The sequence below is a fragment of the Neodiprion pinetum genome, chromosome 2 (genome assembly GCF_021155775.2).
Source record: "Neodiprion pinetum isolate iyNeoPine1 chromosome 2, iyNeoPine1.2, whole genome shotgun sequence".
NCBI lineage: Eukaryota > Metazoa > Arthropoda > Insecta > Hymenoptera > Diprionidae > Neodiprion > Neodiprion pinetum.
In genome coordinates, this window is record NC_060233.1 from 15,779,196 (window position 1) to 15,806,159 (window position 26,964).

Sequence of the window (26,964 nt, forward strand, 5' to 3'; positions counted from 1 at the left end):
CCTTCAATTACCGCATCAGTCGTGAAATGTTTCAATTGGTTAACCAACCTGTCGAATACAGGCTGAAAAGCGGAAGTTTAAAAGGGATTCAGCCTCTTTCGAAACCGGTCGTCGGTAATTCCCAGGAACAAAATCACCAGTGCAGAGACTTGACCCTTGGACTGGGGCATATTTCAAAGGACTCACTTCACGGTAGTGGCGGAATCTTCGGCTCGGTTCTGCGGTAAATCCTCCGAGGATTAGCATGTTCTTGGGGCACAGAGTTATCTGAGAGTGGTGGAGGTTCCCTATCGCGTCAGCACTCCTCGGGGGAGATTACAACTTGGGTTGGAACATCTCGCTGTGCCCTGAGCTTGTTTCGACTGAGAATCGACCGACGAGACGGTTTATTTTTTCTCAACTAAAGGTAGAAACTACTATCGAGGATTTTGGAACTGTACAGCTACTCGCCTCGACAGACTCGAGGCTGGAAAGTTTATTTTAAACTGATGCTGCGGTGAAGTTTGTCGCGGAATTTCAAACCCTGGATTGAGCCGTCCGTAAGGGATCTGAAGGAAACCCAATTCGATCCGCTAATGGAATTACGAGTATATCAAAACGTCGTAAGGGATTTGAATATGAAAAAATTTAGCCAACAAATGTATGTGGCAGTTTTTTAGAAGCTAGATATCCTTTCTCTGTGTCCGTATGAGAAGTAAAGACAATCTTTACTGGAATTAACTTGAAAACTTGAGAAGATTCGTGGGACAAAAATCGATACTTTTTATTAAATTCATTGCGGTATAGTCGTACGTTAAGTATTTATCGAATTATCACATTCTTAAGCATCGAAGATCTTTTCGAAAGTAGAAAATACTAAAATTAGGAACAAAAGCTTGAGTATTGATGCTTCATTTCAAATCCCTCCATAATGGGTCAAAATCTCGCAGATTCGCTCGATTTCACTTTTAGTTGGCTCGTGCTACTTTCTACGTAGTCGCTGTAACTGATTTTCACTTTCTTCAGCAGTCAATTCAATATTGCCATTTATTTTGATCGTAATTCGTATTGATGCAATGTTGTGAAATTAAATATCCAATTATACCGACGGCGTGTGAAACAAAAGTGTTTCAGAAAATTTGTACAAAGTAGTTTTCTGAATAAAATAAGCCATCGTAGAGTGAAATCAAACGAATCTAATGCATTTTGAATCATGCATCAAGTTTTGGCCAACTTATAACTATTTAACAAGTGTTCGGTGAGAACCTCAAAACTTTTTAGAGTCATTTTCTTTTAAAGTTGTTCAAAGTGTTGTTCATCATATTTAAGAAGATTTAAGACGACTGTGAACGATTTTTTTGAATAAAGTGAACTTCGAATCTCGATAATAAAGTTATGGTCAGAATTTTAAAAACTTCATCAAGCGCGTTTTCAAGTTCGAAACTGAGCTTTCGAATGATATTATGAATACCATTTTGAATTTAGAGCTGTCTGGACAATGACATTTTTAAAACAATTTTGATCACTCTTCAACTCGGTCTACAGAATTTTTGTCCTTCGTGTCTCCTGGACAAATGAATAGAATATTGAAATGAACGATTCCTGAAATGAAATCGATCGGAAATGGAGGTATGGTTTTTTTCCTCGTTTACTTTTGGAACAAAGGAATGGTTATTTATATATTTCCAGTGAAGAGCTTTCCGCGCAATCCCCATGCATACGACCCATGATACCTACGATACAAAAGCTGCGAGAATTGTTCGTGAAATAATGCCCGTATAATAAACTCAGAGAAAAGGGGTTTGGCTTTGTTGTTGCTCGGATCATTCCCTCTTTCGCAACCAACGAAGAGAGTGAGAGAGAAAAAGGGGTGGGCTCAAGATTTTCGGTCATTAGGGTGTCAAAGCCAGTGCAGGCTGCGAACTGGAGAACCGTAGAAACGGCGTCAGGGCGCAGCTTCCAGATCCAACCTCAAAGGAAAAGTCATCCGAATATCTCTCCAGAACGTCCGGTCGTTATACCGAGGAAAAAAAGAATAAGCGGTAGCGGAAATAAAGAGAGAAAAAAAGAGGGAAAATGAAAAGAGGGAGACGCTGTACGAAGATCCTCGTTCAAACCGCAATGTTTTTCCTTTCCATCTCTCTTGTTGATCTCTTTCTCCCAATGCATGGGAAGATTTCGTTTCGTGAAATTCGCTCTTTCCTTTTTCTCATCCTCTCTTCCGTTCTTTCTTTCATGCCTGTATTTTCTCAGATTAGGCCGGAAGAGTTGGGAGAAAAGTATCGTCGTGAAGACTGAATGAAGAAAACAGGGGTCGGTAGCCGATTCAATGCAATACTAGTTTTAAAAACGTATCGTCGAATTTTACCTCCGTCATTTTGTTCTTTGAATTTTTTCACATCGTAAGAGGTATAAGCGACTCGGAAAAAAAAAGAAAAAAAAAAAAATCGAAGGTCAATTTAAGATAGAAGTTTTTGTTTTTTTCATGCCACCAAGTTTCTCGGTTCAAAATGGTGTATATTCAGTACTTATTCGAACAAGGGGTTGAGAGATAATTTCGCACTGTGAGACTACAATCATAGTCAAGCCGCCAAAGTCGTTTATTGAAATAATTTCACTCATTAATTCAGTTTGTTTTTTTTTTTTTTTGGTCGAAAATGCTTAATAAGATGAAAGTGGTGTAAACTATTGTTGGAAAAGAGTGGATTTTGTATGAATATTAAATAACAGAGAAAATTGTATCTATGGTTAATTAATAAAGTTCTAATGAAATTTTGAAAAAGCTAACGAATTACGGGAGTATACATATTATAATACTATTTTGAAAATTAAAAATTAGGCCAAATCAATATTAAAAATCTTTCATCAAGTCTGAATAGTAGAGTGAAATTTTGATTCATTAATAAGTATATCAAACATTAGGTTTAAAATTCATTCATTCATCCATTCCACAATTCATTCATTCCATGTGTATGTTGTTTAAAATAGTGTATATTGTTAAAATTGGTGGATATTGTTGAAATTATAAATAATTGTCAACAACTGTCTTTCGTCGAGGCACTATATTTTTTGATTCCACTTTTAATGTTCTTCGTTTTATATCGTCTCTCTTTAAAGTTTGGCTTGGCTTTTCGAGTGTTTAATTATTAATTTGAAAGGTTTGTCCTCGTAGTTTGGATTTACTTTTTTATTCTCAGTTCGTCGATTTTCGATCGGTTACGATTTCGTTTTAGAGAGGGGAACCTCGTGCCGTGTTCATTGCGCGGTTATACTTGAATCATTACAATATATATATATACACTATCAACTTAGTGAAATTTGCAGGCATTTCTTAGGAAGTGAGTTTAATAAAAGTTTTCGAGATATGACGGCAAATGTCTTTACTTCCGAAATTTCCTTACGTCTTCGGGTATATGAAGGAAAAATACATCTAAAAAATATTACAAAATGGTGAAGTTAATCGCTCGAAAGTGTGCAGGTTTAAGTTTCTAGAGGCAATGGGTTGTTCAGAAAGTGAAAAATTTATTCATCATGAAGAATCTTTAATCCAGGTGAACCAACAATACGACTGACAGAAAATTACTTGTAGAATCGAGAGACCATTAAATGATTGACCTCAACTTTCAACAACCGTACTATTTATTAGGCAAAAATTGGATCGTATATTTTTCATGAACAGTGGTTCACTTGGGAGGTGTGGTGAGGATGAGAAGGAGACTGAATAAATTTAAAAGCTATCAGAAAAGAATGCGATTCGTGGGAAACGTTTGCAATTAAAATCGACATGATGTTATCTGACCTGACCGGCAAGCTTCCACGATTCATTAAGATTCGTGTAACTTCCATAGTTATTGAAATTTCTCTGTTGGTTATGGGCTTTTACCCTTTCAGTCACGCAATTTCATTTGATTTTTTATTATTTTTATTCTGGCACGGAGGTCAGGAAAAAAATTCAAAATTTCGCACGAAATACAAAAACAGAAGAAAAAAGGTACCGCCAAAGTGACTGCGGTGACTAAAAAGTTTAACATATTCTCAAAAGATAGGGTTATTGAAAAGTTGAAAAAAGTCGTTTTTAAGATAGTCTAGGGGTATGTGTAACCCCTTAACAGCGTTCGTTTTATGAAGCATATCAAGATTCGACGATCCATAAAGTCCTCAGTAATCGGGATCGAGAATTTTCTGGCATCCGCGCACCTGCGGTCCCAATCTCTATATCCTTCAAAGTTAAAAAGAGACAATAAAGCGTGATTGAATTCGTGTAGTCGTACCTCTACCTTCGCGTTCCGCGATTCGCGCTTTTGAATGTCGGCTCGCTGATTATCAGCGTTCACGTCAAAGCCTTCTGAGAGGGAGACGAGGCGGAGATAGATAGATATAGAGATAAGGAGAGCGGGAGAGAGCGCGAGAGAGAGAGAGAGAGAGAGATAGCGCGGCAGGTCCCAGATTTCAATAATGGCAGAAATGTTACGTTGCGCATCTGAGATTCTCCTTCTTCCTTCCATCCCCGCTGAAAATAACCCCGTGAGGAATGAGAGTTATTCCGATAATTAACATCGCATAATTTCCCGGGGCGAAGGAATATTAGCTGAAGGGCCAACCGTCCCGGTTGCTTTGGTAAAGGGGGAGCAAAACAGTCACGGGGGTAAAAGAAAAAGAGAGAGAGAGAGAGAGAGGGGGGGAGAGATGAAAGAGATACGTATCGAGCAACTCGCGACACATCACACAATATTATAAAAATGTTGCTACAATGTTTCCTCATCGCAATTTAAATTTTCCGCAATGTTTGAAGAATATTCCAATTTTTTGTATTACATTGCAGCAATATTACAAAGTTACGTCACCGTAGTTATTATTTTGCGATATTTGAAACTTTGCAAAGTTTTCTTGCTGCAATGTTTCTGTAACTTTTTTTTGACCTACCAAGGTTTTGTTATTACTAGATGTATCGAATGTTTCAAGTTTTGAAAACTTCTGTTGCTGCATTGTTGTAATGCTACAGATTCAGAAAATCTTGCTGTTGCGTTGCACCTTTCGAACCACGCAAAGTAACATTGTTGCAGTGTTTGTGAATTATTTCAAAATGCGGGAGAGATGAAAGAGATACGTATCGAGCAACTCACCACACAGCACACAATATTATAAAAATGTTGCTACAATGTTTCCTCATCGCAATTTAAATTTTCCGCAATATTTGAAGAATATTCCAATTTTTTGTATTACATTGCAGCAATATTACAAAGTTACGTCACCGCAGTAATTGTTTTGCGATATTTTAAACTTTGCAAAGTTTTCTTGCTGCAATGTTTCTGTAACTTTTTTTTTGACCTACCAAGGTTTTGTTATTACTAGGTATATCGAATGTTTCAAGTTTTGAAAACTTCTGTTGCTGCATTGTTGCAATGTTACAAATTCAAAAAGTTTTCCTGCTTACAGTCTGTCTGAAATATTCCAACTTTTAAAGATTTTGATGCTGCATTGTACCATTCGAATCACGCAAAGTAACATATATTGCTGCACCGTTTGTGAAATATATAAAAGTTTCCCGCGTCCCATTGCTACGATGTTTTTTTAATACTTCAAACTTTGCTTAGTTCTGCTGTGCTAGTACTTCCGAGGTAATGATAATTTTTAAATATTGTAACCCTGGCAAATTTTTCATTCTGCAATGCATCTGAAACATTTGACACCTCACGAAATAACGTCGCTGCAATATTTCTACTGAAAACTGTGTGTTTGCTTAACACCCTAACCGACAATTTTTCACCTTGTGAGCTTGTTACACTTTCAAATCACATTGGGATATATAATCAAGAATACAGTAAGATCCCGCAAAGTAAATAAACAAAATTGTTGTAGACCTTTTGTTTCGATTTCAGTAAAATATGCACATTATGATATACAGTGCACATTTATACTGTTAATGTTGGCGGCTGGCTGGTTCGTTCTTATCGACGCATACAAAACAGGGTGAACCTTTGCAGAAGAAAGAGAAAGAGAGAGGAAGAGAGATAGTAAGAGAGAGAGAGAGAGAGAGAGAGAGAAAGAGAGAGAGCCAACCAGCCAACGACCAACCAAGGAACCAAAAGCCTAACCAAGATTGAGTACACTTTGCAAAAACCTAATTTCACACAACCATTACGGGTAGGTAAATACCAACCCATACCTACCGCATCCGAAAGCTCGGGTATTATGAAAGCCACTTGATTGATGCTGCTCGTTAATTTTATAATTTCTCTATTGTCGAGTGTGCACTATCTTCTCACATTTCCGGTCCCTGTTTCCTTCGCAATCTCTGAACTGTATTAGGGCATTGTCGAGTTAAGCAGCTCTGGGGGAGGAAGAAGGAAGGCGACTGGCAGAAGGTCGGTTTTAGCTTTGCGGCTGTTCCGAGTACGGGGAAATATACTCCTACAAATTGTACGAGGAGGAGGTTTCGACTACGAGGTGGGGGGAGGGAACGGGAAAGGATACCAACCTACGCACCTTCGGGCGAATTCGAGAGAGAGAGAGAGAGAGAGGGAGAGAGAGAGAGAGAGAGGCGGGCTGAGGAAGGGATTTGTTTCCATTAGAGGGATTGAGCTTTTATTGCAACGTTTCTACTTTCTTTTGACGAAATAAAATTAATGGAGCGCTTGCCATTCGCGCCTCGGTAAAACGCCGGATACCGTTAACATTACTGAAAAAAAGAAAAAAAAAAAAATATTCGGCAGAGAATCGAAGATCTAAAGAGATTAATCCAGTGATTACATTCATCCTTTCAAACGGTCGCAAGAAGTCGGCAAAACATCGACGTTAAAGATTAGTCTTTTTCTTGCAATTCTGATTAAAGTTGCAGGATGGAAAGAAGAAAAAAAAATAAATCCAATCACTGATATTGGAGTGACTAAAAATTATTTGCATCTCTGTTTTTCCATGCTTTTTGTGAAAATTTTAAGAGACTCACTGAATGAGAATTTTTTTGTTCCGGTTACCGCTAAGTCCTTAACTTTTCTCATTTTTTACCACAATCGGAAAATATAGTTCTAGATACAAAATGAGAGTTAGTTTTGTAGCTGTTACCGGAAAGTCTAGTATCCGTGAACTATTCTTTCTCGTTACGATCACTGTTGCTATATATTCTTGCAACTGTTGCGAAAATGTAATGCTTGTGCAACAATAAATTGACGTCAAAGCCTTATTTAACTAAAAAAGTAGAGTAAACCGAAGAAACTTATTTTGCGTTGCAATTACCAAAAAAAGCATCAACAATATCGCAAAATGGTAACGTGTACCTCGTTTTTCGTAATTCGAACAATGTTGAAACAGTTTTTTTAACGATACCTGTTTTACTGAATTTTTCTAGTTACCACGACAAACGAAATTTTTCTCAGTACTGAATTCATATTCCCATGTAATTACATTATATGTACATATTGTACATACGTATTAACTTTTCTTCCGTATATTTTACACTGCAATTTCAAATCATATTGCATCAATGAAACTCAAGTTAACGCAGAAATTATGTTGCACACTAACAATAAGAGTGGTTTGTTTTTAGCACCAAGTTTACGTCGTTAAGCTACTGCTATCATAGCTAGCTAGGTACCAAAATTTTCCTCTCTTTCTTCCTCTCTCTCTCTCTCTCTCTCTCTCTCTCTCTCTCTCTCTCTCTCTCTCTCTCTTTCTCTCTCTCTCTCTCTCTCTCTTAATTTATGGCTGTCATTAAATCACAGCAACAGTTGGAACTCGGACGATGTTTGAGCTATTCTTAACACGAGATTGCTGACATATATACACTTGGAAATTTCACCAATTTCAAAGCTTAATTATCTACTGAAACTATCGTTACGTGCCATCACACGTCCGGAAAAAAAATCAATTCAATCAAAATTACGATTCAATCGCTTTCCATTCAATGCAAAAATTGAAACATTAAAATACTCATCCCTGCATTTCTTATTCGTGAGAGAAAAAAAAAACAAAAAAAAAGTGCCGAATGTTTTGTACATGTATAGAAAAAGAAGAAAAAAGAAAAACTCGTTAAATCAACCGTAAATTATTGATTAATTGCGGCTTAACGTGATAAACGTAAATTCTCTGAACGAATCGCATTTTTCTATTCTTTTTTTTTCCTTCATAAAGACGCGAACGCCGTTAAATCGTAAAATAAAATGGCGTAGCGCAGTTACATTTCACGGAGTGAATTTCGACGTAGGTGTATACGGACACAGATACATGGAAACACACATACGTACAAGATACATGGACAATTGTTCGTATATAACGTAGCGAGCTAATTCACTCGTCAAACAAGATAGAAACGGAACGCAGGGAGGAAACAACGAACTGGATCGTCCAATGTTTGAACTTCTCATTCCATTTTTCTTTTTTGCTCCTTCTCCTTTTCCTCGTTTTTTTTTTTTTTTTTCTACAATTTCTGCTTTGCTTTCTATTTTTTTTTCTCTTTTCGCCGGACGTGTGCTGCCTCCCAACTTTTCTCTGCATACACGGTCATCCTACCCTTGTTAGAAAAAAAAAAAAACAAATGAAAAAGTACCTCGATTCAATGTTCGAGAAGAAAAAAGAAATGTTGGTACGAGAGTAACAATAAACGAGCATGAAACTGAAAACTGACTCTATTTTTAAATTGCATCAATAACACCGGCCCACAAAAAAAAAAGTTGTCTGTACCTTTGACCGGACCTACCTATCTTTATGTATTTTGACGCGCTGAATTCGAATCTGAAGTCGGTTTTGCCCGTTTTGAGTAAATTGCAAAAAACCATAAAAATCGCCAAAAATTAGGAATTTTGGTAAGAAAAAAATTTATGGAAGTATAGACCAAGTATGATTTTTATGTATTTTGGTCCGCTAAATCCAAATCTGAAGTTTATTCCACCATAAGTCTTTTAAAATTTTAGTAAATTGCAAAAAAAAACCCTGAAAATTGCGGAAAATAGCAAAAATTTGCAGTTATTGTGATAAAATAAATTCTACAGAGCTAGATTAAAATAGATCAATCATGATTTTTATGTAGTTTGATTCGTTGAATCTAAATCTTGAGCCTATTTGGCTTATATATCTTTAAAAATCCAAGTAAATAGCAATTGACTTAATTTTTTTGAGGGCTAACGGGCCAGATAAACTTCAAATTTATATTTATTTACAAATTGTTAAAATTTTAAATCAATAAAGAATTACAAAACTGGAAAGCCATCAAAATCTGAAAAATAAATTTAAATTTATACTCTGCGAATCAAATAACGTAATATGTATTTTGTTTTGATTTAAGAAATGATTTTCATCACAACAACATAAATTTTTTGAAATTTTCAGAGATTTTTTACTATTTACTTAGATTTTTAAAGATATATAAGCCAAATAGACTCAAGATTTAGATTCAACGAATCGAACTACATAAAAATCATGATTGATCTATTTTAATCTAGCTCTATAGAATTTATTTTATCACAATAACTGTAATTTTTTGCTGTTTTCCGCAATTTTCAGGTTTTTTTTTTGCAATTTACTCAAATTTTAAAAGACTTATGGTCGAATGAACTTCAGATTTGGATTTAGCGGACCAAAATACATAAAAATCATACTTGGTCTATAGTTCCATAAATTTTTTTCTTACCAAAACTGCTAATTTTTGGCGATTTTTATGGTTTTTTGCAATTTACTCAAAATTTTGAGGGTGTACGGGCAAAACTGACTTCAGATTCGGATTCAGCGCGTCAAAATACATAAAGATAGGTAGGTCCGGTCAAAGGTACAGACCACTTTTTTTTTTTTTTTGTGGGTCGGTGTAATTATTATTTTTGTAGGGTGAAGATGAGAAAAAAAAAAATCACTTCGTAACGGAATACTTGTTATTACACGGTGTATTTATTTTGTTTATTCTACAAATGACCGAGGAATTCAGGTTTTATTCCTATCCAAACTATTACGTAAATCTTTAATGCAAATCACTTGAAAATATATGCGTTTTCAAAATCAGTCACAAAATTTTAGATCCTCGTTTAATTTTAATTTTATGCTGAATCGGCCAATTTTAACCTTCGTCATTTTCAATTTACTTAAAACTATTTCAGACGAGTCCTGAAAAATTGATTTTACCTTACTTTTAGTTTCAACGTCGTTTTTCACAGAGTAGAAGATGATTCGGGATTGTTCGAGATATTTTAAACTTATAAGCATCGATCGCCGTCGGTTAAAAATTTCCGAAATGCTCAAAGAAACAGAAAATAAATCAAAGAAATTACCCCGTCACGGGATAATTTTAAGAATGATCGAAACAAGGAATAAAATTTTTGAGAATTCCTTGAGAATACAAAAAATGATGCAACTTTGAAAATTAGACAACTTGAATATATTTAATTCAAAAACGATTATTTGAAGAAAATTTTTCAACAAATTGTGCCTTTTACAAATGTTACAATCACTGAAGAAAATTTTTACGGAAATTAAAAAAAAAAAGGAGGGTAAAAATCGGTCAATTTAGCACGAATGCTCGGACACATTATTATTATTATCTTCATCCTAGTTTTTCGTACGAATAATCCGAGTGTGAATAATTTCCACGATCCGTAATCTGATAGAATTTCATTCGATCAACGAAGGGAACGAACGGTCCAAGATTTGTTAAATTATGTAAAAAGCTTGAAAGCTGCGGACAAATTGGGCGGTGCGGTCAAAGGGAAAGGGTCTGAGTTAGGGCGGTGAACCACCCCCCCCCCCCCCCCCCCAAGGGTAGGAACATATGTATGGGGGTGAAATACGTAAGTATAAGAAACGTTATAAACGAGGTAATGGACGGATATCAAGGCTGGGAGGCTCCGGTGAAAATGCGTTTGATAAATCGTTATAATTTGTTACGCCATCCCCGCCGCAGCCCCGCGTGTAAATACGCCGAGAGCCATAAATTTTAGGGAGAAATCTTATTGCCCGGAAGATCTCATTGTGTATCATAATGCGAGATAATGTCCAGCCCCTTTTCAACCCCCCAATTTTCAGCCCCCACCCCACCGACTTCATTGTATTCAATGCGCCATAATTGGCTGGCAAATTCTGTATGTACGGTGAATTCCATTCGGTTTTATCCAACATGGTGAGGTCAAGCATTCCCAATTCCGTTGTAACCTCGGTAGGTGTTTGTTATCAGGTACTCTCAAATAGTGGCACCCGCAGGTTTTGCTTATCGACGTCAATCGCCGTTAGAAAATTTGTTACATTAACAAATTTTGTTGTTCAACCTCGGAATGATAAATAATAAGCTATGAAACTTGTGTAAATCTTTATTTTGACATTTGATGAGTCGGCTCAAAAGTCGAAAGAAATATTCAAGGTCAAAGGTCGCAAAAACCGGTTTTCAGTCAATATTTATCTTGTTTCCTTTGCTCCGAATGATATTTGGAGTTATTGTGAAAAGTTTTAGAGCGTAAAATTCTTTAGATATTTTTTTCTTGAGCAATATTTTATACGATTAACCGTTCTTCGGATAGAGAGCAAAGAGCGGGAGGCGTTTAGCCGTATTCGTGATAAATCTAGGCTAACTGTGTGAATTCAATTCATAGTACGATTCGTAAAGTTAATTATTTACTAAAAATATCACGATTATGTTGAAACCTCGGTTATGCGACCGGCTATAGAATTCCGTAGAACCGTGCAAATAGAGGGTCTAGAATTTCAAATAATCATAAAAAATTCTACGCAATATGAGAAAAATTACAAGACCTTAGAAAAAATGGTACCTTCATTAAATTAGCAGATAAGAATTATTTACAATCGTTACGACTATGTTTACTATATTCCAGATTTTTCGGGATATCATCTGAAAGCTGAAGCAAAAAAAAATGACTCAACATTCTAGGCAAGTCCAGAGAGATTCTAAAATTGAAAAAAAAAAAAAAAACACCCTCGGCAGAGTCTCTAAATCTGAGCAATATTCCTAGAACTATGTGTAATTTGTTTCTCAGCTATCGGAGTATCCCAAAATATGTTTGAACAATAAATTTAGTTAAAACGGTAGTAAATAATTCGTAACTCCCAATCCAATGCTGATATAATTATCTGTATAGTCTGAAAACTTTTTCAATTTGTGATGAAATTTTCAACTAAAAAAAAAAAAAAGAAAAAAAAGGTACTTGTATTTCCGACTCCGACCACATCGCGAAGTTGGTTATAATTTGTATATGTATAAACCTTGTACACAACATAAATATATGTGCATATAATCCCACCGATGAACAAAATCGAAAAATTTGCCCTCCTTTGTTGTGCCACACATGGATTATTTCCTACTTCCGTTTCTGTCTGACCCTAATTTTAACTGAAACGACCCTCCGCTAATTCTAAGTCAGCCGGAATTTGAATCAAACACTCAAAAATACGTAAATCGTGCGTCGAGTATTTTACTCTTCTTAAAACAACAGTGTCAATAAATCCTGTAAATTTATCATAATTTAATACTGTGTTTAACAAAAAGTTTTTTTAATTTGTTGAACTTTGAACTGAACCATTTTGCGATTTTTATTTCTTCTTGTCCTTCGATTTTAACGTTAAAAAATGTTTCCTAAAATAAATGCTCAATTTTCAGCGTTGCGGTTTCACCAGATTAAGAACGATAAATTCGAGGGGTGAAAAGTGATGTACGACTATTAAAAAGCGATGTGAAAAAAACGTGCGAGAATCACAGACTTGATACGGTATTTGAGAAATTCAACTTTAGAGCCACATCGTTTTACAACCTTTGCCCGAGGCCGGAACTGCTAAAGTTTAGCTTGATTGCAAAAATTAAATGCCTATAGTGATCATGAAACGTTTTTCCTCTTCTTCGACTGTTTTTTTTCACATTATTGTCTTTTCTTGTACTTATTATTTCAATTTTTTTTTTCCGATCAAATGGCAGTCGAAGCTAAGCTAACTCAAAAATACTTTACCGAAACACTATGCATGCTGAGAAATGACAGAAGAATTTACAGTTTTTTCTATCTCTTGAATTACATCCGTAGCATAGTTTTTTTTAATTTTTTCCTCACTGTCTTATGCAACTTATACACATCGCAATAGATTAAAGTCTTTTACTCATTTTGAACCGTGAAATCGATCGTTCCTTTTCATTTTCACTCTGACAGTCAAATGAAATATTTTTTTCACAATACATGCTCTTTAAAAAATCGTATTCATTACAATTAGTATCAGAATACGGCGGGAGAGTAAAAATTTTTCAGATTCGCTTTCAAATCGTAAAATATTTTTTTCACAATTTTTGGTAAATCGAAACACTATCGAAAACTGAAGTCAAGCTCAGTTGACTTTTTACTCAATTTTTTTTTTTTTTTTTTCTTTTTTTTTTATAACGCACCGATGCCCGAACTTCGATTTCTTCCAATTTTTTTTTTTTTATTTTTTTTTATTTTTTTCAATTACCGTTAAACGAACCTGTACAAAGCGTTCAGGATCCGAATCCGGTGGAATGAAATTGTAGTTTGGAAAATTCAATTCACCTATCCCCTGATATTGAAAAAGTGGAAAGTCTAAATCCCGTACGCAAGTTTAAATTAAACCGGCCTCAGTCTTCCACCTCGCCCCATCGCCTCGCGTTCATCTCGGACGCCGTCGCGTCGTCGCGACGCTTCCCTATAACGCCGTTTCCATCCGCCCCTAAGCTTATCAGAAACGTCTGGCATTCGCAGTCTTCGAGAGTACAGGATATAAATAGAGGTACGGAAAGACCCAGCTCGCTTTCGCTCTCCTCGAAAAATAATAATAACAACAACAACGACAACAACAATAATAATAACAACGACACTAGTTCCGAAACTTTGTAATTGATTAATTTTGACGCACTGAAAACAAAAAAAAAAAAAAAAGAAAAAAAAAACAATCCATGCTCCTCATTTTTCACCCTTAGAGGATAAAAAAAACTTACACGATATAATTCACCTCGGTTTTGTTGAAAATAGCGATAATGCAACGGAAAGCGAAACGGTAGAATGAAGGAACAGGTTTTGAAATTTTCCTTCCTAGTTTTATTCTATCTTCAACTAAATAATAACAATCGAAATTATACCCGTCGCGATGAGAAAAAAAAAAAAAAAAAACAAAATCCTTCTTCACCCGTCATCAGATTGTCACGGGTTCGGATAAACTGATTTTGAGCAAAGTATGTCGACTCGTTTTTTCTCATCATTCTTACCTTCTGGTACACCTACACACGGTAATCAAGTTTGGTTTTAGTTTGATCGCGATTTTTTGTAAAACAAAAATTTCTCTTGATTTGAACCATTGAAAATTACATCACGTGTAATAAGGTTGAAAATTTTATGAATATTTAAGCTTTATCCTCACCTCTGAAATTTTTCAGTTCCCTAGTTTCTAACAAAAATATCAATCACGACGTGTGAAATCTCAACGTACTCGTACAAAAAAACAAAAAAAAAAAACAAAAAGAGCAAAACCGAGTGAGAACGAGAGAGGAATAAAATAGCCGATAAAAAAGGAGATACCCGCCTATCGATTACCAGCAATAACGAGAATTTTGAGCCTTGGTAAAGTTAATTCAAGGGGAAAGAATTTTCGCACGAGTAAACGCTAAACAGGCTCGAAATTCCGAAAGAAATCACGTTGAATCGTTATTGTAATTGTCATTATTATTATTACTGTTATCATTATAATTGTAAGATTTTTAATACATACCTCCCCGCGTCCCTGATGCTAATTTATCGTCGAAAGGGGGATGGTTAATAAATTAACTGTATTGAGTGTCACCCCAACAAAGGCGCACCCCCGCAACAAGAGTGTTAACCGAAATACGTCTCGCACCCCCAAGGAGCAAAGGGCACGGCAGGTACCCTTTCCCACGTTTCCAGCAGCTATTGCAGGGTCGACGACCGGCTTTCGAATGCCCTTCGCGAGCCTCGCTGTGACGTGCTTTCAAACTTTTTCGCCTAATATTCCAACCCCGTTTCCTTCTCCATGCATAATTTCACCTAATTTTTGTATTCTACACTGAGAAAAGTTTCATCTCTTGTAGCAAGTAGAAAAATTCCGTAAAACAGGTATCGTTAAAAAAAAAACTGTTTGAATATTGTTGGTATTACGAAAAACGAGGTACGTGTAAAAATTTTGCGCTATTGTCGATCCTTTTTTTTTGGTAATTGCAATGCAAACTTAGTTTCTTCGGTTTACTCTATTTTTTTAGTTAAATAAGGCTTTGAAATCAATTCATTCTTGCAAAAGCGACAAATTTTCGCAACAGTTGTACAAGAAAATATAGTAACAGTGATCGTAATGAGAAAGAATAGTAACGGTTACTAGACTTTCCGGTAACAGCCAGAAAACCAATTTTCATTTTCTACCTAGAACTGTACTTTTCGATTGTGGTAAATAATGAAAATAGTTGAGGACTGAGCGGTAACCGGAACTAAAAATTTCTCTCAGTATACTCTCTTCTCACAAAGAACCGCAATGATTATACAGATAATCTAAACTTTAGCTTGGATTAGATTCGATGTGTTATTTTCAATTAATTTCCACAACGCATGAAATTATTTCAGCCAAAAACAGGCTTCCTTCAAATTCGTACAAAGAATGGATTTGGTAGTTGAATCAAATAAAAAAAAATAAATAAATAAAAAAATGCCATCAAATTACGTCAAAGATATGTTTTTTGTTATCGGTTTGATCAATTTTGTATTGCATCAAATGACATTTGCTCAAAGAAATAAAGAAAAAAAAAAAAAAAACCATTTCCGTTAGCTAATTCGATCGCATTTTTATTTTTGCTTTTTCTTCTTCTGCTTCAAGAAAATGTCATTTTGGTTCAATACAAAATTGATCGAACCGATAACGCAGCTGAACAAAAGAAAGAATTTCTTGTGACCTGCAGGTAATCGACCGTGGAGGTGATTCGTGAAAAAAAAAAAGTTTCCTTTCATCAGCCGCTACACCGCAATTTTGTTTTGAAATAGTTAAACAAAATAGAAAAATTTTTTCTCGTACTTCAAGGCATACGTTACGACATTTAATGTATGAAAAACGGAACAAAAAAAAATATCGATCAACTTTTCTCAAACAATATCGAGAAAATAATCCTCCGAATTTCGTGTACACGGGGTAACATCACCTCTTAATAGCGATTCCTATTTTTACGTATCCCCGTCAATCGAGTGAAACTTTGTGTTTTTTTTTTTTTTCATTCATCGGCCAGATCGAAAATCGAAAGGGGGCGTGAGTTTGGCACGGGCGGGTAGCGGGGCGCGATGAAATGGAGAAGAAAGAACGTCGGCAAACCGCCTGAGGTGGAGGCGAGGCAAGGGGGTGAGGGAAAATCCGAGGAACGTGTTACATAGTGGAAAAGAGGGGCCTCGCACAGACTCTCTTAAATCGTCGTTGGCCTGTTCTCATAGTTGTTTCTCACGTTCTTAGACGCGCCTGCCCCCCTCCCCGCCCCCCTCCCCCCTCCCCACCCCTCCCCCCGCCCCGCTCCAAGTCGTTTTTCCTTCTCGTCCCCTCGTCATTTCTCTCCAAAGTCGTCGGGATATGGGGGAAGAAATGGTGGAGCACCCCCCCACCCCCCCACCACCACACCCCGGGTTGGTAACCCGAGAAGTTGGAGGAAATGAAAGGAAAGTCTGTTAAGTGCCGCTCCGAGTGTTTACGACGCTGGCGCGTTTTACGTCCCGGCACGAATTAAAGTGAATTTCCGAACCGTCCCGCGGACCGGTTCGTAACAACGATCGAAGCGACGACACGGAAAACGAGAGGGAAAAATCGCAACGCTCCCAAAGCCTTGGCAGCAGTTCGGCCGTCGACCGTCAGCCGTCAAAAGCCTCCGGCTTTCAAAATACCTGAAAAATATCCTCGGGGCTTCGCGACTCGCGCAACCCCCTTCGCGAAATTTCGCCTTTCGTAGTCGGGTAGCGAAATAAATTAGCCTGATTTCTATGCGAGGACCGTGACGACGACGAGTCCCAGGAACGGGGCGGACGGGGGAAGGGGTGAAGAGTTTCCGCGGCGGGGGTGGATGGGAGGGGTGGGGTGGGGGGGTTGGGGGTGGAGGGTGTACCTACTTCTCCATTCAAAAGACCATTCGTGCACGGGATGAAGGACACTCTTCCCGATTCCTGCAACGGGGGAAGAGGAAGGGTTCCTTTTCCCCGTCTCGGAGGTGCAAAACGTCGCGGCTTCACCGGCCCGAGGGAATTTCTACCCTCCCTTGGCTGGTTATACGCCCTGCGTTACGGAACTCGACCCGGTCAGGGTGTTTAATCCGATTTTTGAACGACTTTTGAATACCTTGACTGTACGGCTTTTGGTCTCGAGACTTTTCTAAGCGGGAATTGTTGGGATATCTGGGCTTACTCGAGTAAGAGTGAAAAGTGTCGGGAAATTGAGAAATCGCGTCTTGGTTGCATGTGAGTGAACATACTGTACGTGATTTTAAGTTAAGGATCGTTTTTATGCAGATAATTCAGGTACCTACTATTTGTTTAATTAAAAGACCGCGTAATTGTTATTTTTATACACCTCGTATCAGGAAGGAAGCTGAGATATATATTAAAATTACCTACATTTTGATTAAAAAAAAAAAAAAAAAAAACAAATTCTAATTTTTATGTCAAGATACTCAGTGCAATTTAGATAGTTTTGTTCAGAAGATGTGCAATTGATTAAAAATTTAATATAAACAAGATTCAATGAATAATAAATCTTCATGATTATTAATAAATTTGAATTAATTGCGCATTTCGTTAAATATTAGGCATCATTTTTGAATAGTTATCGAAATTTATAAAAAATTTGAGTATTCACGGGAATTCCTTGGCGAGAATTCTCGAGTCTCGAGAAAAAAAATAAGTTGAGGACCTCGAGGAGCTTTGGTAGTTGAAGATATTGGTGGTACCCGGAAATACTTGATCCTATATATAGCTCACAATATTGTAGCAGCCAATCGGATCCAAATTTCGGGATTTTGACTGAAGTTCCTAAAATTTCAGTCTGTCCTGATTCTCAATATCTTCACAATTCTGATTCAAAGTAATCAAACGTGATTGCAAGTAATGTTGCAGAATCGATGCAGTGCTGATTCAATTAAAAATCCGGAATTCTGAAAAATTTGAAAATTCTGATCAAGCTTCCAATAATTTCAAATGATCAAAACTATGACTTCGTCTCGTCTAACCTCACAACACTCAATATTACAGAAAAATCTATAAAACTAGTCAATTTCATGAAAAGTAGAAGACTCTGAAAAAAGTTCTAAGAATTTCAAAAATTCTGACCAGACTTTTCGGATACCTATAATTTCGACCTAACCTAATCCAGCCTTGCAGAGCGTGATATTGCAAAAGCACTGCAGAGCCTGAACAATTCCAAACTTCTAGATTCCGTCCATCTTCTTGAAATCTCGATAATTATCATCTAACATCAGAGACGATTTTCAGCAAGGCATGAATATCACGATATAAATATTTCATTAAAACATTTTGAATATTTTGTCCCCCCAATATTTTGACAATGGTGAATTTACCCTACGGCAATATTTTGTAGTCATCACTTTTACGCAGCACAGTTGAAGTATTGCAATAACGATCGATTGAGATATCAGTGAATAATTAAAAACCAAAATTGAAGCATCGCTGATATATTTCTGCGTTGTTTTCGACGTACGCGCAAAACTGAAATATTTCTCCAATGCCAAACGCTGTGCGAAATGCGACATGGTTGATCGATGAAAAGCCGACTGCTTATCCATTTCCTCTCGTGTAGGTACCGAAATAAAAATTGACCTAACAATAAGATAAACAGAATAACGAACTCAAGTCGTATTACAGAACGGTCGTATCGTTAAATAAAAAAGCCGCAAACAATTCTATAAACCTTCTGTAACGCGAGGTTTATATAGCTGCTCTAAATTATTTACAGCTTTCCGATGCCTTCGAAACACCACGGCAGCGCCATTTTAGTTCAGAGAAACATGAGATAAGGTTCGGGGATTTTTATATACACGGCTTACGAACAATAAAATCGGTTTAGAAATTGGCAATTTCGCTGAACAATTAAGGGGAGAAAGTTTTGTCAACGTACGTTTTTTCAAGATTTTTTTTTTTTCAAACTAATGGAATTGTTTATCGAATTAACGTAAAGCATATTTCAAAATACACTATTTAAGGTATGTCGATAAATTTTTTCAAACTAAAATATTTCAAATTGCGGTCCTACGTCTGTTGGAAGTCGGCATCTCAGATTTCCGCCGTGCAGCCAACAGGTCTCAAACTTTGACCAAAATCTGAAAATCAAATTTTCATTCTTGAAATACATTAACACGCTTTGCACGAAGGAGAGAAAAGAAATTTCAAAATTGTGGACAAATTTGAAGAAAAAAAAAAAAAAATTACTAATTTTAGTATAAACGATCGTTAAAAAACAATATTACAATTTGTTTTTAAAAAACCTCAAACGTCACGCAACGGCCAGTAAGTTAAAAAGAATTTCGGAAAAGTTTCATCTGAATCGATTGTAAAATTTCCTTAGCTACATTTCACGGCGCAAATCTAAAGTGCCGACTTCCGGCAGCCTTTAGCATCAACATTTTGAAATGATTTAGTGTAAAAAAATGTATCATTGTAACTTACACCGTATATTTTGAGACATGTGTCATGTAAATTGGATAAACTGTTCCATTGTAAGAATAAAAATTTGTAAAAACCGTACGAAAGTTTCCGTCGAAAAAGTCTAGAGCGAATGAGAGGAAAAAAATAAAAGATTGCAAAAAAAGTCTGCGAGTGCATTTAGAGCCTCGAGAATCGGGGCGTTGGTTGTCAGCGTCGGGTGAAATGTCAATTGAAACGCCAGAGGCAGCGCAGCGCAGCGAAGGAAATAATTGAACGTGGGGGCGGTAAACACGAGAAGTATAGAAGTAGAATATCCACCCCCGTTTTTCCACCCCGCATCTGTCCCTTCGCCTCTTCGCTAGGTGGAAATCGAATGAAAACGTGGAAAGGCGGAGTCACCAAGTAGAAACTCGAGTTCGATACTCAACGGCCAATATTCAACAACAATTTCCAAGATTCCAATAGCGGCCAACTCCCTCCTTCCCCTGCCGAACTATTCCGTCTTCCAGTGCAACACACAAACACATATCCAATCGTAGCTGAAGGGTTCCGTTCGTCCGATGCAACACAACTCTGCACTTTCTTTAATTAAGAACTCCAGACTTCCGCTCTGCCGCTTTCACCTTGGACCTCTGCATGTATGTTATACGGATACATGTATGTACAATACATACGCATATATACATGTGTGGACATGCGACGAGAGAATTTTTTTTTCGAAAAAAAAAAAAACAACGAAAATTTCATGATATTTCAAGCTTTTACAGGACCCGAAAACCTAGTTTTCCTTGTTAGAAAACCCTGTATTCGTTTCAAATTCAATTTGAATTGAAGAAAAATATCACGTCCAATAAAAGCAGTTTAAGCCAATTTGTTCTCTCGACCAAAAAAAGTAGACTTGCTATCTGAAAAAAATAATTTCTAATTACCACGATAGAAAAGTGATGTTTTCAGTTTTTTCTATGACTAGATTAAAAATACCCTGACAATTTCCAGGTTGTCCAGATGTGTGGTCATCCTGGCTGTCTAATTCCCACTGTGTTTTTCCATTGACTCCAACTTCACTTTACATTCTTTTACGGCAAATTTCACAGTAACTTGTAAAAGTGCTTTTTGACTATTTAAATTTTTGACGCCATAGCGTTAAGAATGAATTCTTGCCCTCGATTGATCGTCAAATGACAGTAATGAAAATTTATAACCACAAGGTTTTGACTCGTTGGTCAGACAACATAAAAGAGGATGAGACCGCAAGTTTCAACTGTTGAAACCCAATTATCGAAAATTTCAGTTAGATCACTATTGTTACGGACAGCTTCTTCAACACTGAAAGCACGACTATTCGTCCAATCTTGATGAAATATAGCTGATTTAGTTCTTGGAGGAATTTCTTGTCGATCAATTCGATTGTATTTCGTAGTACAAAAATAGTCCTGTCATTCAATATCGTATATAAATTAACGTCGCTTTTTTAACTTCTAACACCGTAATAATGAAATATATCGTGTTTACAAACTTTTTCTTTTTTTCTTTTTTCTCTGCACTTGCACAGAAGATTGGCGAAAAATGAGCTTAGGCTCATTTAAAATGTAAAAACAGTAAAAACATGGCGTCAAATAGATCGTGAAAATCTACAACATCTCTAAAATAATCGAGCACCACTTGTTGTATCGAACATTTTGTACGCCTCGGTGGAAAGTTGGATTAAATCGTTGACCCTCCGCTTCGAAAATTTTCATTCTACTTTCCCCTTTTTCGGGGATGGTGCACAGGATTTTTCCGCAAGCTGTTCGCTCCCAGGGAGAATATATAGAGGAACTGAAAACCCTGCTCGGAGTTGGATGAAAACATCGTCGTAGAGACAACATCCTCGAGGATTTTCCCCTACCCGCCTCATTCGTCGGATGACCACCAAGTTAAATAAAAATCCCTAGCCACGGGTCTTCGAGAGGTCTCGTGTTTGTCCTCGGTCAATATTGACACTCGCCTTCTGATCCGGCGCATCATCGCTCTCTGGAGCCGCCCTGAACCGCCTTCACGATTACCCCGATACCTCGAGTCCTGCAAGGAACAGCACCCTGCTAAATCCGTGAAAATTTTCGACAAACCCAGATCTAAGAATCAGGGAAAATCCAGCCGGGAAGGGAACTGCTTTGAAGATGCGGAAGCACTCCTGAATGTCCCGTTTTGAAAAAACAATCCTTTAATTCAATCCCTTCAAAAGACATTACTTTGTACCGCACTAAAAAAAAATTCCATTTGTTAAAGTAACTAGAAAAATTCAGTAAAACAGGTATCGTTAAAATAAACTGTTTAAATATTGTTGGGATTAAGAAAAATGAGGTGCACGTAACCATTTTGCGCTATCGTCGATCCTTTTTTGGTAATTGCAACGCAAAAAATCAGTTTCTGAGGTTTACTCTACTTTTTTTAGTTAAACAAGGCTTTAATATCAATTTATTGTTGCACAAGGATTAAATTTTCGTAACGGTTACAAGAAAATATAGTAACAGTGATCGTAATGAGAAAGAATAGTAACGGATATCAGACTTTCTGGCAACAGCTAGAAAACTAATTTCCATTTTCTACCCAGAACTATATTTTTCGATTGTGGTGAAAAATGAAAATAGTTAAGGACTGAGCGGTAACCGGAATTAAATATTTCGCTCAGTGCGGAAATTATTTTCAACGAGACCGTGTCCTGAACCAATTGTTAGATTTCAAATTGGTTGTTGATACCGATTCGCAGTTGAGTAATGCAGACTTTTAAGTTTTCGAAGAAAGTTTTTTTTTTTTTTTTTCGATTATTCACTTAGCACTCTCAATATGCATTCGTTTTTGACGATTGCGAAAGTTCTTCAGTGACTCCGTATCGATCCTGTACAATATTGAATATTTTTGAAAGACGTTAAAAACCTGTTCTATTATAAGCAACATTGATAAATTCTGTAACGTATCGCAGAAAAATATGACTCCCACTAAAATTTTATATAAACATTTTCTGCTTGGTTTAAATTAAAAATTGACTTTGATGTAATTATGAATGTTAATGTCCACTTCATTTCAACCATTTCGAAGTAGTGACGCGGCTTACAGACGTTGTTGGGTACATATAAAAAAAAAAAGAGAGGCAGAAACGAAAAATCAAATACGAAGTGTATGGAGGGAGTAGGTAAATCCACTCACTGCTCTCCCGCTGAGCCAACCCCTTTAGCTCTAAAAGCTTAAGAATCTCGCGTGCTTTCATAAGCCCAAAAATCCGGGTGGTCTATATAAGCTTTTTATAAGCCGATCGGGAGAGAAAAGTCTTCTGGAAAAAATCTGGATGCAATGACGCGACGTCTCAACATTGTTTCAGTTTTTTTTTTTTTTCTTCCATGTTTTTCACACAAAAACTTTTTCCTATCCAATTTTCTTTTCCGCTTTCTTTCAACGCTTTTCATCTTCAAATTTACATTGCAGAACATTGGCCACTGGTAATTTCACGGTTCCATGATTGTCCGAAGCGCTAAAACATCGTGGGCCGGTTATGTAGAACATTAGCTAGGGTTGTAAGAGAGTGGCATTAGTCATTCGAACGATCCCTGAGATTCCAAAAACGAAGGGTGCGGACACAGGTCTTCGTGATAAAAACTCCAAACACCGAGTTGATCCCAGATTAAATATAATCCAAATGGACGTGACGTTTAAAAACGATTCTCTTTCTTCCACACGATCAATCGATGGCCCGAAACAGAAGCACATTCCATCAAAACTTGGTCACACTGGTACCTTTTTCTACTTAGTTCCGATACAAGAAAGTGGAACTGAATTGATTGCCGCGGATCGGCAAAAAATGTCAATTCATAGCCAAGCATCTGACATATAAAGAAAAAAAAATGTTCTCCAAAAAGCTGGTTGCATTCAAGATTTTTATGACACACATATATATATATATATATATATATATATATATATATATATATATATATATACATTATACACACACTAAATAAACTTCTGAAAACCCTGTTGAATGATCAGAAATCACGAGTCAAGCGACTGTCTATGTCATTTTGACTCATAGGAAAAGCTTATGTCACATGTCAAATATGGCGATACGGACAACCGTATTTATCGTTGATTCTATATCTATATAACGTTAGGTTGTTTTAGGAATAAATAATTAATTCACCCTCATTCAATTCTTCGCTTTTTCAGAAAAAGTATGTACATGTATATTAGGGTGGTCCTTATTTTGGGTAAGTCGGAATTTCAAACCTCTCACCCCTTGCATATCTCCCATTTGCCAAAAAAAAATGTGTGCAAAGTTTCTATGTCGAGTTGTAGATGTAAATACGTAGATTCTACAACATACGTACATCTACAAATACGTACATCTACAACTCGACATAGAAATTTTTGGCGGAACTCGGTATCAGTACATTCAATTAGTTGTGAATTTAGTTAGAAATCTTGTGGATTATAGCCTGCTACGATTTTTTTTCGCTGGTCTACTTAAATAAAGGCCTTCAAGCTCGTTTTTACCATTTGGCTCCAATATTAAACTTTGACCCTCTTGGGTCACGGGTAAACGTTGTCCGATTGGGCTTAAACTTTGCACACATTTTTTTTTTGGCAAATGGGAGATATGCAAGGGGTGAGAGGTTTGAAATTCCGACTTACCCAAAATAAGGACCACCCTAATGTATATGTGTGTAGTTTGAGTTTCGGAAATGGCAAAGAGCGGTTTAAGGCGTAGTTTGTCACAAGTGATTTTCATTCAAACACCTGAGAGCCTCTGGGGGGTGAGTTATAAAACGGGTTCGAATGAAAAAGTGTATAAAAAAATGTGAATAAAAATAAAAAGAGCGGAGGAGTATAAAAGACAGCCAGGATTGAGGGAGTGTCTCGCCGAGCTCGGCGGCCGCGTGTCTTGGTTTCGCCGACGATGAGGGGAACGGGAGAAAGGGGGCGTTTTTTCCATGCGACGGTTAACGTCCTGTAGGTGAGCGTTTATTCCTACGTGTGGATTCCCGCCCTCGCTCACCCCCGGGTCACCCGATCAATAGACGAGGAAGGGCCGCCGAGGCGACCGGCGACCGCTGTCTGAGCATCGATCCCTGCTCCACCTTACGCCGTCTCTTTCTCGTTATCCGTCTATCTGCACCTTCCTTCGCGCGCAAACAGAGACTTCTCTGTACTTCGAAAGACCCGCGTCGGTACGTCAATTTCGAAACACCGGGGTACGATATGAATGGCGAATCGAGAACGCTGCGCGACTATCAGAAATCAATAGGGTGGAACCGCATCGAGAGCTTTTTCACCACTTGACAAGTTTCGCGAAATCATTGAGACTTCTTGCTATTAATCCCCTCGTTCGTGACAGTCGCAGCCAAGCCATAGCGAACAGTTCGGATTACCGTCCGGTTCTCACTCACCTTTACTGCTCCCGGTGACCTTGTCGCGAAGAACGTTGATCTGGTGAACGCGGCCAAACTCCTCAAACATTGCCCGCAAGTCATTTTCGTCCATGCTACGAGGCACTTGACCCACGAACATCTTAATGTAGTCGGGGTCAGGCTGCTCCATGCTGTTGTTGTTCATCATGCTGAAATTAAACCAATATACCACGATTAAATTGACTTACTATCATTGGGATTCACGTTTCATGTGCTACAATCGAATTCTGTTTCCACTAGTTTTTACCACCCTTCGTAATTCGATCCGACCATCGAATTCATTTTATTCAATTATCATTCAATACTATGTTTAATGCTTAACCTGATACTACAATTCTTCTTCTTGGATTGGATTTTTGCATTCCCCTTGGCGTTCGATTTGGCTGACAATTAGTTGATAAGCGACGAGCTGGAAGATGTTTGGTCATTCACTTTTACTACTCTAATGCTGAAGGTATAAGTCACAAGTAATTGTTCACCTATTAGACCCGGAAGTCGGCCTATAGATGAGCGAACTCTAATCGAGTACGAAGTCAGACTACTTGACAGTGCGGATCAAAGTGAGCAGTGAACTATCATATAAATAGTCGTTCTACCATTTGTTGTTTTCCAAGAAGAGCTGAAAAGGGAGAATACTGAAAATGAATAAAATTTTAACAAAGTAATTCAACTCAATTAGCTTTGCTTATCAATTGTGCTTCTGTGCTCATCAGCATTTAACGTTACCTAAAATTCACCAGCGCTCTTCTCTTTACCAGTGAAGGCACATGAGTTATGCGGTGTGTTGAGTACGAATGGTCATATAAGCGGAAGGCATTACTGTTTCACGCTGGTAACGGCACATTTGTTGGACAGTAGAGCCACGTTTGCATAAAGCTCGTCGTTAAAACAGAAATGTATGGTTGTACCGGTGAATCGAGTCATTCCAAGCGAAGCGCGTGAAACAACACAAACTGGCTAAAGTAAATTTCAGAACAAAAGGTCGTCTACGATTATCGATGCGGAAGATTCAGTCTTACTTTCTCATAGACTGATGAACCTGGATGAAAGAATCTCTCATACTGCCTTCACGTTATCTCGAGTTAATATTAGCCCGACAAGGTTTAAAGCGATTTTCCGTACGACCTACTCTTCTCATCTTCTATCTATATTCCGGGTATTAGCCGGCTTTCCGGCTCGACGAAAGACGATGATGGCGCTACTGTTACACTCGCTAACTCTGCATCATGTCAAACTTATACACCCTCCCCGTCCCTCGTCCTCCTTCCTCTGTTCTACTTGTATGTATCTTACCCTTTCCGTTCAAACTTGCTACAGAAGTGGGTTACAGGGTCTTGAACTTAGCGCCGAAACACGACCCAGAAATTCTTCGCACATTGCATCGCTAGGCAACATCTTTCTCAACCAAGAACCTACCAGAAAGTCATCATCGCAAGCAAACTTTCTGATTGAGATTAATGATTGCTGATGACTGTTGCGACTATCTGTCCACGACCATTGGAGCGACGTGTAGGTACTATTCCGACAACAATTACATTTCGATGAGTGACACGCAAGTGTCAGACTGCATTTATGACGAAGACTTCGCCGGTAACCGTAAGACCTTGTTTCGAAAATTACTGGTCGGTTGCCTTTGAGCTGTTGGTGATCGATGAAACACGTTATGAAAACGGGATGGGTGAATATCCACAGAGGTAGAACTAATTTCGAGGATCTTGTCGGCTGCTGGAGGTGAACTGGTGATCCTGGTCACGGCGTTGGATTGCGCAGTCAGTCTGATAGATCGTCGCGTACATCAAAGGAGGCTTGCGATCCTTTTTCCTTCGACTTAGCAGTCCCGAACCCGACCCGAAAAAGCCAACGCTGAAACCCTGGTAGAAGCGACACTATACGAAGAAACCCAATAACGTTAGACTTCGTCCCAGCTTTATCGATGGCAT

At 37.6% G+C, this 26,964-nt stretch overlaps 1 protein-coding gene across 13 annotated transcripts in view; it reads right to left on the bottom strand.

Annotated features, from left to right (window-relative positions):
* The window catches only part of LOC124210981 (CUGBP Elav-like family member 2), a 370,442-nt gene that overhangs the window by 170,605 nt on the left and 172,873 nt on the right, over window positions 1-26,964 (bottom strand). For all 13 annotated transcript variants that reach the window (XM_046609533.2, XM_069133280.1, XM_046609534.2 and 10 more), the window contains one exon: window positions 25,004-25,173. In XM_046609533.2, coding sequence (XP_046465489.1) covers window positions 25,004-25,173 — 170 coding nt within the window. The remainder of the gene's footprint in view (window positions 1-25,003; window positions 25,174-26,964) is intronic.